The sequence below is a fragment of the Camelus ferus genome, chromosome 8 (assembly GCF_009834535.1).
Source record: "Camelus ferus isolate YT-003-E chromosome 8, BCGSAC_Cfer_1.0, whole genome shotgun sequence".
Taxonomy (NCBI): Eukaryota; Metazoa; Chordata; class Mammalia; order Artiodactyla; family Camelidae; genus Camelus; species Camelus ferus.
In genome coordinates, this window is record NC_045703.1 from 73,318,252 (window position 1) to 73,333,380 (window position 15,129).

At 57.4% G+C, this 15,129-nt stretch overlaps 1 protein-coding gene across 2 annotated transcripts in view; it reads left to right on the forward strand.

Moving 5' to 3' along the window:
* SMOC2 (SPARC related modular calcium binding 2) overlaps positions 1-15,129 on the forward strand; it is a 142,832-nt gene that overhangs the window by 51,578 nt on the left and 76,125 nt on the right. For both annotated transcript variants that reach the window (XM_032485385.1, XM_032485386.1), the window contains exons 3-4: positions 3,003-3,109; positions 4,173-4,272. In XM_032485385.1, coding sequence (XP_032341276.1) covers positions 3,003-3,109; positions 4,173-4,272 — 207 coding nt within the window. The remainder of the gene's footprint in view (positions 1-3,002; positions 3,110-4,172; positions 4,273-15,129) is intronic.

Here is a 15,129-nt window from a genome sequence, read left to right on the forward strand (position 1 = left end):
GGATTCAGCCCTAAGAAGGAAGGAAGCACGTGGGTGACGAGAATGTTCCAGAACTGGACAGAAGAGGTCACACAACACGGGAGGCCCCAGGCGCCCTGAATTATACACTTTCAGATAGTTACAGTGAGGAATTTTATACTTTGTGCAGTTGTACCACAATAAGAACAAATTATTGTGCTTGTGTTTTGAGGATTTAATTTTCAGACGATTAAAAGTAAACTGTCCAGAGTAAAGTCTCAACAGGCCACTGAACAGTCAAGGACCTGCTCAATTAAAAAAAAATTCACTGAAATGTAGTTGATTTACAGCGTTAGTTTCAAGTGCGCAGCAAAGCGACTCAGTCATGCGTACACATACGTATGTATGTTCTTGTCAGACTCTTTTCCATTATGTGTCATTGCAAGAAATTGGACGCAGTTCCCTGTGCTCTGCAGTAGCAGCTTGTTGTTTGTTTTATATGCAGTAGTTTGTGTCTGCAGATCCCAGACTCCGGGTTTATCCCTCCCACCCTTTCCCCTTTGGTGACCATCGTTGGTTTTCTGTGAAGGACCTGCTCAATTTTCAATCTAGCCACAGGAAGCAGAGGGAGAAAACATAGTAAAGGGAGAAACATACCACCTGTAAACTCAGCTTTAAGAATGTTGAACATTTCTACTTTATTCTTTTTAAAGTGACAGAAAAAATGGAAAATTGGGAATAATACGATCTTGAGGCTGTGCTTAATGTTTTGCTGTCTATCAAGCGGGGCCGTTAGTTTCTCCTCGCGTGTGTACGTTAATCCCAGTGGTTTGCAGTGACGTGAGGGACGCGGAGGGCTGTGGCAGCAAGTTCCGATCAGCTCGGCGGGGACACAGCACGTGCTTAGCAGCCGTGCGCTGGACGCGGAAGAGCCTTCCAAAAGGGAGCTGTCAGGCTGCGTGTTCCAACCACAGCAGCATTTAAAAGTGGAAGGAACACGAGGGAGGTGTTACTAATTTGGGGTGAACCTCCCTAGCGTTTTTCCATATTTCAATACAGTTGATTTGGGGGGTGGTGTCCAGACTTTTCTCAGGAGCAGAGGCCCTGCCCCTGACTTAGGGCGGCCGGAATCTGGAGTAACACGGAGGTGGCACATGGCCCCCAGCCCCTGGGTTTAACAGGTGGGTGTAGACGTGTTCTCAGGGGGTGGTTGATGCAGGCCCTGCCGTTCGCGCTGTGACGTCTTCCTGGTTTCCTGTGACTGAGACGTCGCAGTGGGCCGGAGGGAGACTTGGAATTTGTCGTTCCATCGGTATGAGAGTTTTGAGAACCATCTGATCAGCGGCAAATGTGCAGTCTTGTCACGAAGGCGTCCCAGCCACGGACGAGGCCCACGACTTGTTCAGGAAATGTCTGCCTCTTTGGCGTGTTCCACGAGAGTGCAAATGCTAGAAATAATTTGTGACTCCGCGTCTACCCTCAGAGAGACCTTGCAAGCTGGAACTCATGTCACTTTTCCTTTTAGACAGTCAAACCACAGGTTACACTAAAAACATGAGGACAGACGTCCAGCAGAGCGGTGATTTCTCCACTAAAACACAGGCTGCATTAAAACCACATGTTGCTGAGTGCTGGCTGGCGAGCCAAAGTGCAGATCAGGGTGGGAGGCGCTGAGCCTGCATGGAAGTGTCCTCCCGACGGGGCGGCCCCCGCCCTGCTCCCAGCGAGGTCCAGGTTAGGGCTTCCAGCAGCAGAGGCCGTTCTCAGACACGGGTGCCACCGGAGCAGGGCCGGGGCCCGGAGCCCGGGAGCTGGTGCCCAGACGGTGTCCGCCGTGGCCAGGAGGCTTTGCTGCCAGGCAGTCAGAGAGCCAGCAACTCAAAACGCTGGGCAGCGGAGGCGTCTGAAGAAGTGTCTCTCAGCGTCCAGAGGGCCTTTACGGTCTAGACAACTTGTAATTTAAATCTGGAAACACTTAAGACAAATTGGGAAAGCCATTCTTTTCAAAGTTTAAAATTCACATGATCCATGTGGTGTGACGGTCCGCGGGACGTGCGCTTGGGGCGCTGCCCGAGGGTCACGGGTCCACAGAGTGGGTTTTACTGGCCTGTGGTCGTGAAAGCCGGCCCCGGCGGTGCGGGCTGCCTGCTGGTGCACTGCCCCTAGGTCCAGACCCTGCAGCCCAGATTGGGAAGCGGTGTCCCCTGTGGGCGCCGCCCCGCTCCCGGGTCACCCGCGTCTCCCTGCCGGGTCTGAGTGCCTGTGTTTCCCAGTCCTGCTGCCGGAGCTGGGGCAGAAGCGCCCGAATGCTGCGGGCTTTCCTCTCCTACCAGTTCATTGCGTCCGAGGGGTTTCTTCCTAAGAGCAGCAGGCACAGCGAGCTTGTATCCAGTTATCTCGTTGCAGGATTTTCACGTGAATGTGAGGAGATCTGGGCTCGTGGGGTGGGAGGACTCCTGAGAACCCTTTCCCCGACCACGTGCTTGGCTTTCCATCTGAGGTTGGAAGAGGCCTCGTATCTCCCTGAGACTGTGAGAAACTCAGACGCAGAGGGAAGAGGCCTCAGGGTCCCCTCCCAGGGCTGGACCTCAGATGGGCGGTCCCCGCGGCCTCAGCAGAGGAGGGGACATCACACGCCCTCCGGGTGCCCGCGCTCCCTCCCCGTGGCCAGTGCGTTTGGGCTGATTTCACTGTGGCTTCCAGACCCAGCTGCGCTTGGTGCTCAGATGGATGTCCTTGGACCCGAGAGAGCCCATCTGTAGCCAGCGGGGCTCCCACCCGTGTTTCTTCATCATCTGCAAAGCAGGGTCACATCGCACCACGGACGAGCCCAGTGGCCTCCCTGAGCCTGGGTGTCCTCGCTCCCTGAATGTGGACAGCACCCCGCCCTTCCTGCCCGAGCCTGGCCTCTCCAGGACCCAGAGACCCGAGGGATGCCCGGCGGCCATCCTCCGGCAAGGCCCCGCCAGCCCCGCTCCTCGCTGCGACTCTGCTGTGCGTCCGCCTGGCCCTGACCGCTGCCTCTGCTCTGTCCCTTCCTGCAGACGTGTCCAGGTGTGTGGCTGAGAGGAAGTACACCCAGGAGCAGGCGCGGAAGGAGTTCCAGCAGGTGTTCATCCCGGAATGCAATGATGACGGAACCTACAGCCAGGTGCGCGGCCTCGAGGCCAGGTGGGGTGGGGCGGCAGGCCGGGCGGCAGGGCCCGGGGTGGGAAACGGGTTCTCGAGGGGTGGGGCAGGCATCTTCCTTTCCGCCTTAGAGCGGTTCCTCCAGAGGCCCATGGTCAGAACCAGGAGTGATTCCTCGCTTGGCCCGGGTGTTTATGACCACGACGCTGGTCACTGTCACCCTGGCAAAGGGACGGGACAGCTCCTCTGCAGGGCTGATGGGGGCCACGCCACCCCGGCTCCTGGCAAGAATCTACCTTCGGTTTACTTTTAGTGACAGTGGAGCCCATGCTAAGAGTCAGGTAATGTGAGTGTGACATCAAGTGTCTCACTCTCCTGGGGCCGCAGTGCAAGTCAGTGGCAGCGTCCAGTCACCCAGTTACTTCTCCACCTGGAGAGTGTCCATGTTACTACTGGCCATGCTATTATTTCTTGTTAAAGAAGAGAAATTCCCGAAACACAGTGCTAGCCAACATAGCTTTTGATAGGAAAAAACAAAACAAAACAAAACAGGATCTGCTGTGAGCCACCCAAAAATGACGTGAATTCTGTGTATTTTTACAACCATCATCTGACCTTTGAAAGACTCAGGAGGGAGAGCGAGGCAGAGAGGTCAGAGCCAAAGTTGGTGTCCACTCTGGCTGCTGGTTGTGGAGGGGAGTCGGGGCATCACGGAAAGTCCTGCTGGAGCCCGACGTTGGGCCCCTTGCCGAGGCTCCGCCCAGGCCGATGGGGAGACGCAGGGCAGGTCTCCTGACGGCTGGCGCCTCTAGTAAGACGAGGGCTTGGGCTCCACCGCACAGGTGGACAGGATCAGACGTGAACAGTCAAGGCGCCGGCACGCACCTGCGGCCCGTGTACACGCCTTTGGTCCTTCTCTGAAATCCGAGCCGCGAGCATCACATGGTCTTCCCTTGGGGGTTCAGACGCCAGATGCAGGAAGCACTCGCCTCCTGAGTTTTGTCGGAGGTGATGCTGCAGGAGGCAGGGGGCTTGCGGAGGGCGGGCGTCGCTTGTACTGACCGCCCCGTCTGTCCCCTCTCCAGGTCCAGTGCCACAGCTACACGGGGTACTGCTGGTGCGTCACGCCCAACGGGAGGCCCGTCAGCGGCACCGCCGTGGCGCACAAGACGCCCAGGTGTCCCGGTAGGTCTGACACCAGCCCTGCCGTGCGGGGCTTGCCCGGTGGCCCTGCTGCTGGCACCGCTGGCCGGGGCTCTCGTCGTCTTGCCAAGGTTTGCTCAGAACTGGAGAATCATGAGGCGTAATGGGAATGGGTTCGCATCGCAGAGCCCCACATATTACGAAACCTTGTCTCTTAGAGAGCTTGCTAGTGGAAGGTCTGGGTCTGGACTGCGCTGGGTTAAGGCCAACCGGGCTCTTATGTTTGGGAATCACCGCGAGGATTGGCGTCAACAGTGGAAATGACCAGCTGTCTTCCTGGGCCCCAGGGGGGAGCGTTTCTGGGCTCGTATGTGTGTGTTTGCAAAGAAAAAGCGGCTCCTTCTTCATGGACGCCTTTCCAGGCGGTTTATTTGCGCAGCTCTGTTGCTCGTGTGAGGCCTTGCTGCGCTAAAGGCGATCATGTCGTTGAGATACCAGTACAGTGATCTGTCTCCATTCGCATTTTACCGAAAACGTTATAAATGATTCAGATCATTTTTATTTGAAAACGTCTGCAGCTCGAGTTTTGACTTCTGATTGCGGGAGGCCTGTCAGACTGCACAGAGGAGGTGTGGGGGCTCAGTGAGCAGGCGAGGCTCCCCGAGCAGGAACAGACTGTCACAGGAAATGCAAAACACCCTCCTGAAGCTTCATGTAAAGCATCGGAACACTTGGTTTAGGCTTTACTTTTAGGCCTCTTATAACTAGAAATTCTGTCCGTGATGCAGACCTTCGCACCAGGACCAAGGGACGGGTCAGAACTCACAGCCGCTCCAGAAGGATGTCGTCTGTGACCGCCAGCAACACAAAACTGCGCATCACGTGAAAGCCACGGGGTGCGCACATGTGGGATTAGAATACACTTACTTAAAAAACACGTCTTGTCATCCGAGACGTAAAAATTGCGGATCATGTATCTCTAGTGAGTTAACGCTTGCACCTAGTAATTCTTTTACAAACTCATAAAGTAAATGAAAGACAGGAAAGTCAGCGCCTGACGTGGCCGCTGTGCGCGTCCCTCGCCCTGAGAGGCGCGCGCACTCGCGCGTCTCACCCCCGTGGCAGCCCGCTGAGTCGAGCTGAGCCCGGCTTTACGAAGGGGACGGCAGAGGAGACACCTGTTTCTGTGATGTTGGAGACACTTTTGAAAAATTAAGAGGTGTCTGGAAGAACTGTCTTGGAAAACCGTGTGCCGAATTGGCTGGGTTTCTTATGGTTTCCCAGTAGTACTTGGTGTTTAGAATCCACCCACCGCGCTGCTCACTCACGGTGTTCTTTCCAGCCACTAGCAGCGACGTCTTCCTGCGTGGAAATTCTCTGCTGTTTCACTGCCCTGTGGGCTTTTTTGGTTCAAGTGGCGGGTTTTGGAAGGAAGAGTGTTCTTCCTTTTTGCTTAGACTCCGGTGTTCATCGCGGGGAACACGCCGCGGGGGCGGGAAGGGGGGCCTCAGGACGCGTGCGGGTGGGCGGGGCCGGCTCGCTTCTGAGACCTGGCCCCGTAGGAGTGCCGTCCCTGTCACTTCCGTGGCACGGTTTTGTGGCTTGGCCAGAGTTACGGAACAATTCTATTCATCCCCAGTGACATTCAAGCTCTTGTTCTGCAGAAGCGTGGGTGCGGGAGAGCAGGTGCCTGGGCTCGGGACGCTGGTGGCAACCTGTGTCCGCAGGGGAGAGTTGAGAGAATTTTGAAATGTAAGGGAGAGTTTTGGGAGGATGGAGCGTGCGCGCGCACACACACACACACACACACACAGTGTGTAACAGAGTTTTGCATGAAGTGATGTAACTTCTTCCCAGACATTGACTTACCCTCACAGGTCACTTGGGAAACCGTGGTGATGGTGTCACTTTGCATGAGGTTGTGGTCAGTAACGTGTGTGTCAGCTGGTCAGTGTCCATTGACACACAGCCGGGGCGCCCTCCTCCCTTCACTGGGAGGCCAGCCAGCACCTGCTGTGAGCGGAAGGCTTTGCCCACTCTCTGTACGTGATGGGAGTGACTTGCATCCAGTTTATTAAAACTGGGAAAGGGTCAGCTTCTAGCCGTTACCTCTGGCCCTGGAGTTCACACCAAGGTTACCGTATAAGCACATTCCATGGAAACTTGAAAATTAGAAAAAAACATTTAAGTTTAGCAGTAAACAATAACAGTCACTTAGAATGCGTGTGTTTACTGTGCATAGGGAAGGCAGGGGACGTCCACTCACTGCCCAATTTCAGTGGAACACAGGGGGCCCCGGCCTCCACGCCCCCCAGAAAGACCTGCGGAGGGGAGGGGTCCTCTATTTCTCATGATGTTTTTAAGCCATTAACACAAAGCACCCAAATTCCTACTAATCAATAAGAAAAACGGAGCAGTGAGGCAATCTAGCAGAAACACACTCAAAGTCGAGAACGGGCAGTGCTTTATATATGGGGGATCCCGAGGGCCAGCAGCCGCAGGGAAGGGTGCGAGGCTCACTAGCGACAGGGAGACACAAGCCTGCGTCACACTGAGATGCCCACACCCACCCAGGGGGGCAGGGAGCCCCGCGGGGCCAGTGCGGCGTGGGGGGGGGCGCGCCTCACGCACAGCCAGCTCGCCCCGAGGGCGGGCGCCCCGCCAGCAGCCGGGGACGCTCTCTGCAGGAGGACATGCGTGCAGTGTGCAGAGCACACTGGACGTGGTGACCGGGTCCTGGGAAGCAATGTGTGTCCGCTGGTGCCCGACCACACAGGTCGTGTGGCTAGCTTGGCTAGGGGGAGGACACTGAGCAGCGGGGCACAGAGGGGGTGCTGTCGGCAGGTGCGGGCTCCGGCCACCGTGTCCAGAGTGAGAGGATGGAGCCTGGAGCACGCCAGGCTCTCTGAAATTCAGCAGAGACAGCCCGCTCTTAGAGGAGCGGCCTCCAGCGGCCAGACACGAGGACAGCGGCCAGGCTTAGAAGACGGAGGGTTTCGCAATTTGAAAGAGGGGCGGGTGTGGGGCTCCCCTCCCCGCCCTGGAGGCGGCTTCCCTGGGTCTCTGATGAGAACTCGCCGTTCTGTGCGTGTGTTGATGAGCTTTTATGCAGAGGCCATTGGTGCACAGATGCAAGAAGTCACAAACGCACATCCCCTTGGAGGAGTAACACGCTGACTTAGGTTCCCCCTAAGGCCGTACGGGATCGACATCCGTCCCCAGGGTTTTGACAGAGGGGAAGGTTCTGGGTGCCAGGGGACTGCGGGAGGGGAGGCGGGTTAGGACGGCCTGTGCCCGCAAGGGAGGGTTGGCAGGAACGGGAGGCAAAGGAGGAGTCGGAGAAGGGCGGCGCCCGCGTCTGCCAGGGCTGCTCCGGAGGAGCGGGGGGCTCCCGCCGCGGGCCGTGCGGTGGCAGCGGCTGGGCGGACGCTCGTGGAGCTGTACGTCGGGGCCGCGCAGCCCAGGCGGGACGGGGTCTTGCCTTCTGTCCACAGGTGAGGGCTCCACCCACCGCCACTGTGCCTGCAAGTGCCGAGCTGGGGTTTCACATCTACCCCTTGGTCCCCAGGGCCGGACTCCGTACGGTGCACTCATGGCCTCGGATGCCTGCTTATGAGGCGTGCCGTATGAGAGCGCGTGTAACTCACGTCTCCGAGCCCCTCAGCCCCTGGCCATTTTGTCCAGGCCCCAGCAGGGTGGGGTCCCCGCAGTGACAAAGTGGTGACCGGGGACCCACCATCTCCTTCAACACGCTTTCGTCCGGTCAGCTCGCTTCTTTGCCTCCTCAGCCGGGAGCTGGCGGCTCATCAGCGCAGGTTTTCACATCGTCAGGTGACCGGCCTCGTCCTTCCTTCCCGCCTCGGGCTCCGGCTCTCGGTGGAGCTCCGGGTGCAGGCAGCAGTGGGCCTCGTGGGGGAGACGTCGGCGCCTTAGTCCCCATGGACACGGCGCGCCTGGACCATTCACACCTGGTGGGACCCCTAAGACAGCGACCAGAGCCTTCTCCTTCGTGAATGATGGTGCCCATTCCTGGCGGTCTAGTCGTCAAGGAGGACGCCCGGGCTCCACCTTCCTCCCGAGAAGCCCACTTGCCACGTGTGGTTAAGGAGCACCTCCATCAGCAGTGCCCACCGAGCGTTTGCCAGGCCAGGCGCCTGCATCCCGGGCGGGCCCTGCAGACACACGTCGCAGGCCTGGGGCTTCAGTGCCGGAGACCACAGAGAGGCGTCCTGGAGGAGACGGCCCCTGAAGAAGAGGGCCAAGTTGACCTGCTGCCCCAGAGGGGGCAGGGCCAAGAGCCCGGTCCTTGTCTCACCCGAAAGAGAAGAATTCAGACGGGAGACGGAGCGCTGTGTAGTCAGTACTTGTTAGCAAAGGAAGGCGCACCTCCAGGAGCGGGAGGCGGGCTGACCCAAGGGCGGTGGCCGAGGCCTTTGCCCGCCCCTCCTCCTGCGCCCTCGCTGGGGGGGGGGGTCTCTTGACTGGTTGACGGCTCTTGCCCCTGGAGCGCTTAGCCGTGCTCGCCCCCTTTGTGCACATGTCCTCCCCCATGATGCCCACAGAAGGACCCATGGGTGGGGCTAAGCCGCAATGCTGATCGTGTTACAAGGAGCACTGGGTCGTGTCTGGTAGGTCCTTGTGGCCACCGCGCAGTTGTAGCTGTCGGGTTCTAACCGGTGTCTTGCTGGCGCTCATTTAGGGGAAGTAAAGGCCCTTTATGCTGCAGGCGGGCCCACCACCATCTTCCAGACCCTCCTCCCCCCGCGGCACCTGTCTTCCCGGTGCCCCCACTTATCTGACTACTGAACAGACCAGCTCCGGAAGGGGCAGACTGTCTCCTTCCTGCCACTCACCCTCACAGCTGCTGTGGCCTTGCTGCGTTTCTCCGTAGCATCTTGGCTCCTCTGTCAGGTGGGGAAGGTGAGCGGGGTCCTGAAAAGCTTTCCTTCTGAGGAAACAGCATGTTGCCCTGAGACCAAAAAGCTGCTCTTTGAGCTCCATCCGAACGCTCTTCCGGCCTCTCCCTGCCCGAGAGCAGGTGCTCCTGCTCGTGGCCTGGAGATTCACCCCCAAGGCCAGTGATCCCACCCTGGGTCTGCTCGGGCTGGGAGGACAGGGGATTCGCCTGCATCCGGGATGCTCAGGACGGTCAAGGAGATGCCAGGAGCCGACCGGGCCTCCCCTCCGTCCTCCGTGGTCCCGAGGGCCCGGGGCCCTGCGTCTTCCTCCTGCACAGTTGACTTACGTTTATTCTGTAGGATTTTCTCCTTTTCATTTTTTTTCTAAAGATTTGAAGACTGACATTGTTGGGGGGTGGGAGGAGAGCTGAAAAGCAAAGGACACTTTTCCCGAGGGAGGGAGGGTTTGTGTAGCTCCCCCGTTCTCAATTATTTGGAAATAGCTTTAGGGTTTTAATCTCATCTCCCTCTGTAACCGTGCACCCGGCCAAGAGTTGATTCCTGGCAGGAATACAAAGCGGTTTATGACGCTGTGAGCTGAGCCTGCATGCAGGGGCCCTCACTGCTACAATACCCACAGACTCTCTGTATGAAGCTTCGCTTGGGGTATGTGTTTGAAGTCGGCTGCAGGCCGTGGGTTGCAGGGCAGATGAGAAGCACCTACAAGGGGGCTGGGACTCTGCCCACAGCCTGCCCAGCCCTCTCTAGATCAAGGCCCTTGTAGGGAGAGCGGTGCCGGGGAAGGAGCGGGCGTCTCCTTGCTCAGCGGACGTGGCCACGTCAAATGTTGGAGGCAGCCTTTCTCACAGAGTAGGGTATCGTGTGCACTTGGATTTTCGTGATGGAAGGAGGCTCTGCGCCCCTGGGGACAGGAATGATCCTGTTCGGGGTCGTTGCTGGGAGTTCACTCTGCTCAGACACAATCTGACTGCCTCTCTGACCAGCTTCTAAACTGGGGTTGGGGCAGGCTCGGTCATGAAGACGGAGAATCTTGGCTTGGACTGGGTAACTCTTCAATCTATGGTTTAATTCCTGTAACCCTGATCTTTGCATTTTCCTACTGTGCTTAAAGTTGTGGCCTCCACCTGGAATGGTGGACCTCCGACTGTGTGAACATCCTTAGGGTTTCTGAAAGTGTTCACTTTTTAAAGAGAAGCTGGTTTTTTTTTTTTTTTTAACTTATAAATTTCCCTGGCACTAAGTTAAGGGCCCTGCACAGCTGAGGAACTTGGAAGAAACATCCAGAACAGTTGAATTCCCCAATTCTGAAATCAACAACACAGCTGTGCCTCTGAAGTCTCTCTTCAGAAGAACGATGGGCTTGCACATTCAGAGCTGATCACTTGATTGGAAAGGATGCAGATCAGAGGGAACTTTCTTCCCTGTCAAAATGGCTTTTTCCTCAGGCTTAAAATTCTCTTCCTGAAATGTGATAGTTGTTAAAATACAGTGTTGCAGTGCACGTTGGCAAGGAAATGAAGAAGCAGACAACAGGAAGGAGGAGGAGAAGACGCACCGGAGACGGAGCCCACTTTTCCGAGGGACAGGAAGCCTGGGAGAGGGGTCAGCTCTGCTGCCAAACTTCAGTGCAGACTCACGAACAAAGTGACTTTCCAGCAAAACAGATACATGATGTCACCTTCGGACACGGACCGCTGTGACGATTTTTGAAGTATCGAGGAAATTCATTTTACGCCTGTGGTGACACAAAACAGTAATCTGATGCAGCCAGCACAGGATGTGTAAGGTTTGTTAAAGTTCCAGATTGTGGAAATTTCAGATGGAATTTAATTGATAATGAAAAAAATTTTAAAACTAAGTGAAATATTCAAGGAAAAGACCGCAAGCTGTGGTTACTTGCTGAGTCAGTGTGAGGGTGTCGGAGTGCCCCGTCCGGCCGGCGCCGGCCAGGAGACAGGCTTTCCCGCACCCGCTGCGGGCGGCCAGGGCCCTGGACCGGGCGGTGGTGCGGGGGGCGTCTGAGCCCAGAGCTGCAGCTGGCTGGCTGCCTGCCTTTCCCTTTTCAGTCTGGACTTCTTTCGAGTTATTAATCTACCTGATGGACAACATTTTATTGTTACTAATTTTCCTTTCAGAAAAAAGAGTCCTTTCTGGTGTCCGTGGCTGATTTTTATTGTAATTCGCTCTGTGACTGCACTTCACTGCACAATTTACTGGCTCATCTGCCACTTCCGTGACTTTAAAAGCAGCACGAACGGCCCTTCCCCATCACGCGGCCCTAACTGGCTTTTCTCGCGTATTTTCTAGTATTTAGTGACTTTATACAGTGAACTGAGGTCTTCAGAAGTAGCTGGCCCCGGTCTCTGTGAGCCCGCTCAAGGACAGTGGGTGACCTCTTGCGGGGACTCTCCGTGTCTCTGCAGTAAAGACAAGTGTGTGCATGTTCCTTCCTGTTTTCTTGTTGAACACACAGCACAGCCTATTTGACGGCTCCTTTTTAAAACGCACAGTCACAACAGTCAGATGCTGGGGAGGCTGATGGAACTGCTGGCTGCACGCAGCCCTTCGGCAGGAACGGCACGGATGCTTGTCTTCTCTGGCCGAGGGAGTCCGCAGCGTTCAGACGTTAAAATAAAAAATGTATAGCAAAGACACTAAGGTGAACACTAATGGAAGGTAAATGCAGAAGTAATTTCTCACTTTTTTAAAGAAAAAGGTGTGATTGACAGCCTTCCTCTCTTACCGTTTTGAGAAGGTGCCCTCAGCCGTGGGGCGGTCAGCGCGCACACCTCGGCAGTTAGTGAATTCAGAACATTCCTTTTATCTGATGCCCGTCCGCCCAGGAATCGCAGCTGCTCGAAGGCAGAATCTCTAACAGGGGAAACGGCTCATGAAGAACGAAGCCCACGGACGCCCCCCGCTTCGGGACGGGGAGCGGGGCTGGCCCAGAGGCTCGCTGGGTGGAAACAAGTCTGATTTTGCCTGGCTTCTCTGTCCACGGAAACATAGAAATAGGAAAATGGGAGACACCGCGGCAGAGCTGGGGGCGGGATGGCTAGAGGGAGCCTCTGGAGCTCGGCAGACAAGTTCGTAATAACAGAAAGATACATTAATAATAAGAAGAATGAATAGTAATAGTGACTGCAGGAAGCGCAGGCCGGGCCCTTCCCCTAGGGCTCTGGAGCTGGATTTCAGGCCACAAAAGGGCTTGATAACCCAGGCTCGTGGGCCCTGCCCCGAATTTCTAATTCAGTGGGTCTGGGAGGAGGCCTGAGGGCCCACTTTTTAATGCGTTTCCAAGTGAAGACACAGTGCTTCTGGGCTGGGGAGCCCGAGACCCCCACCCCGTGCCGACTCCATCTCCAATGCTGGCGGTGTCCCTGGCTCTCCCTCCGGGTGGCCTGGCGGCCGGCTGGGGTCCTGGCTCGGTCACACTGCCTGGACGTCCTCTGAGATGACCAGGAGTCTTTGGCCTGAGCCCCTCAGGCGTCTGGTGGAAGGGGTGTGCTGGGCCTCAGGACAGCAGCTGGACCCGGGTGCTGAGAAGTCGGGGCGCAGCCTCAGGGACCCCACAGGGGCCGCAGGCAGAGCTCGCGGTGGGCACCCAGGTCTCAGCAGGGGCTGCAGTGCGGACAAGAGGTCCTCTTGCTGGCGGGGAGGCTGGCTGCTGAGGGGCCAAGCCGCAGGTGAAGTCTGCGTTGGGGCAGCTGCTTTCTGTGTCCCCTCGGGCTCACGGCGTGCAGAGCCCTGCCCGGGAATGGAGAAAACTCCAGGAGGAGTGGGTCACTCTCTCCCTGGGTCTCAGGACCTCCCCTGGTTGGACATGTTCGTTAACTGTAGGGTTTGTACTTCCAGTTACTCGCAGGACTGGAAATCTGGAGGAATTGTCTGTATTTCCTTTTACTGTGTCCGCAGGGGCCGGAGGTTGAAAGTGCAGACAGCTTCTGCGGTTTCCTTCTCTGTTTCCTTTAGAGCCGGGTCCCCAGGGTCAGTGGTCTTGGAAGTCATGGTTCTAGGAAACCTCGCTCACCTGGTGTCAGGTGTCACGTCTGTCTGTGACGTCCTGGATGTGATCGGTTCAGAGTGTCTCATGTCACCCACAGGAAGACCTCCCTTTCAGGAGAGCTGCCTCCCTGTCTGCTAACACTCAGCAAGCATTGCCGTGGAATTGGTTTTGGATCGGACCAGCCAGTACCAAGGAGCAATCCCTTCCGTGCCCCAAAGACCGCAGGACAGATCAGACCCAGGCGCTGGTGCTTTGGCAGGAGTAAAGCCCCCGGGGCCTTCCCGGCCCTGGGTCCGCCTGGGAGGGATGGGGCCACGCCGATGCCGCTCTTCAGGCAGACTCAGGGACCTGCCACGGCCCCCCCATGCTCGGACGTCTCAGTTTCTCACCTGCTTTGACACGGACGTAAACAGGGCTGCGTCCCCGTCAGCTCTGGGAGGTGGCTGGGGCATCGTGCCGCGCTGGTTTACGAAAGTCCGCCTGACGGCTCCGGTGTGCACGTCCTCTCAGCCACATGACGACCCCTCGCGCCAACCCCGGGGCAGCGCTCCACCAGGGGGCCGGGGTCAGGGCGGGCTGGTTTCTAGGAACTCCTGCTCCTGTGTGGTCGGGGCGCCGGCCCTGCACCTTCGAAGTGTGTCCCAGGCTCGGCCCCTCTCTTGACTCTGCTCCCCACCCCTGCACCTGCTCACGGCTGGGAGGGGGTGAGCAGGTTTGAGGTCAGACGGTGCCCCCAGAACCGCCAGGGCTGCAGTGACCTCAGGCCTTCCACATGCGGCCCAGCACGGGGCTCTGCAGAGGCTGAGATGAGGAGGGGCGGCTTGTGTCCCCGCAGACAGAGGACGTGCCGTTTACAGAGACGCTTCTGAGTGTTCCGAGTGTTGGCTGTGCTCTGGGACCTGCCGTGCTCCACCCCCCCCCCCCCCGCAGGCCTGTGCCCCGCGGCCCTTCCATCTTCCTCTGTGGTGGGGGCGCCCTGGCCGTTCAGACCAAGGTAGCTCCTGTCCAGGCTAAAAGCACAGCCTGAACCCAGCTTCTGCCGCTTACTGGCCCAGTGACCTTGGCCATCATGCAGCTTTCTGGGCCTCAGTCTCTTCATCCATCTAATGGGTACACCAGTGGTGCCTGTTAGATGGCCTGACGCGTGTGAAGGCCGTAGAGCAATGACCAACACGCAGGGGGAGCTGCACAGACAGTCCCGACAGGTGTAGCTTAACGTGCATTCTTTGAACAGTTTCTGTTGAATGCCTATCACTGCAAAGCAGACGGAGCTTCTCAGAGCTGGGTCTCGTGCAGGCTGTAGGCTCCCGATGACCGGGCTGAACGACAGTGGCCACAGAGAGGCCGAGGTCACGCTGGCTGGTTGGTGTCCTCTGGGGGCTGCACGCTTTGACTCCGTGCTCTGAGCAGAGACAGTTGCTCCTTGTTGAGAGCGGCTGTCGCCCTCTTGATGTAGAAAATAAAAGACACGGAGAGGGAGAGGCTACAGGAGGAATACACAACAGAGCTGAGTGTCCTGAAATATTTTGAGTGAACATTCATTGTGGCTTCTTCCATGTTGGTTTCTCTGCCGTCCTCTTGCAGCCCGTGTGGCCGGGCCTCCCCGCGCTGCCATTTTCCAGGTGAGGAGACAGGTCTGGGCAGCTGGGGGCACCTGTCCAGGGCACAGAGCTGCTAGGTAGGGATGTTTGTTCTGTCAGCCACGTTCTGTCTTCTTCCTACAATGCCATGCCTCCTGGTGTCCCCACAATCGTCCACCTTCCCCGACGTGGTCCCAGCCAGACAGCAGGAGGCCGAGCAGCCGGACAGCGGCTGAGGAAAGCCAGAGAGCCTCCCCTGGAGGAGGGGCCTGGAGGGGCTGAGGCCAGGTCAGGTGCAGGGCTTCACGGGGCCTCTGCTTTCAGAGCCCAGTGTCGTCAGCCTAGTGGTCTGACCCCAAGGAGCGGGAGGAGGGGTCTCTTCCAGAAGATACGG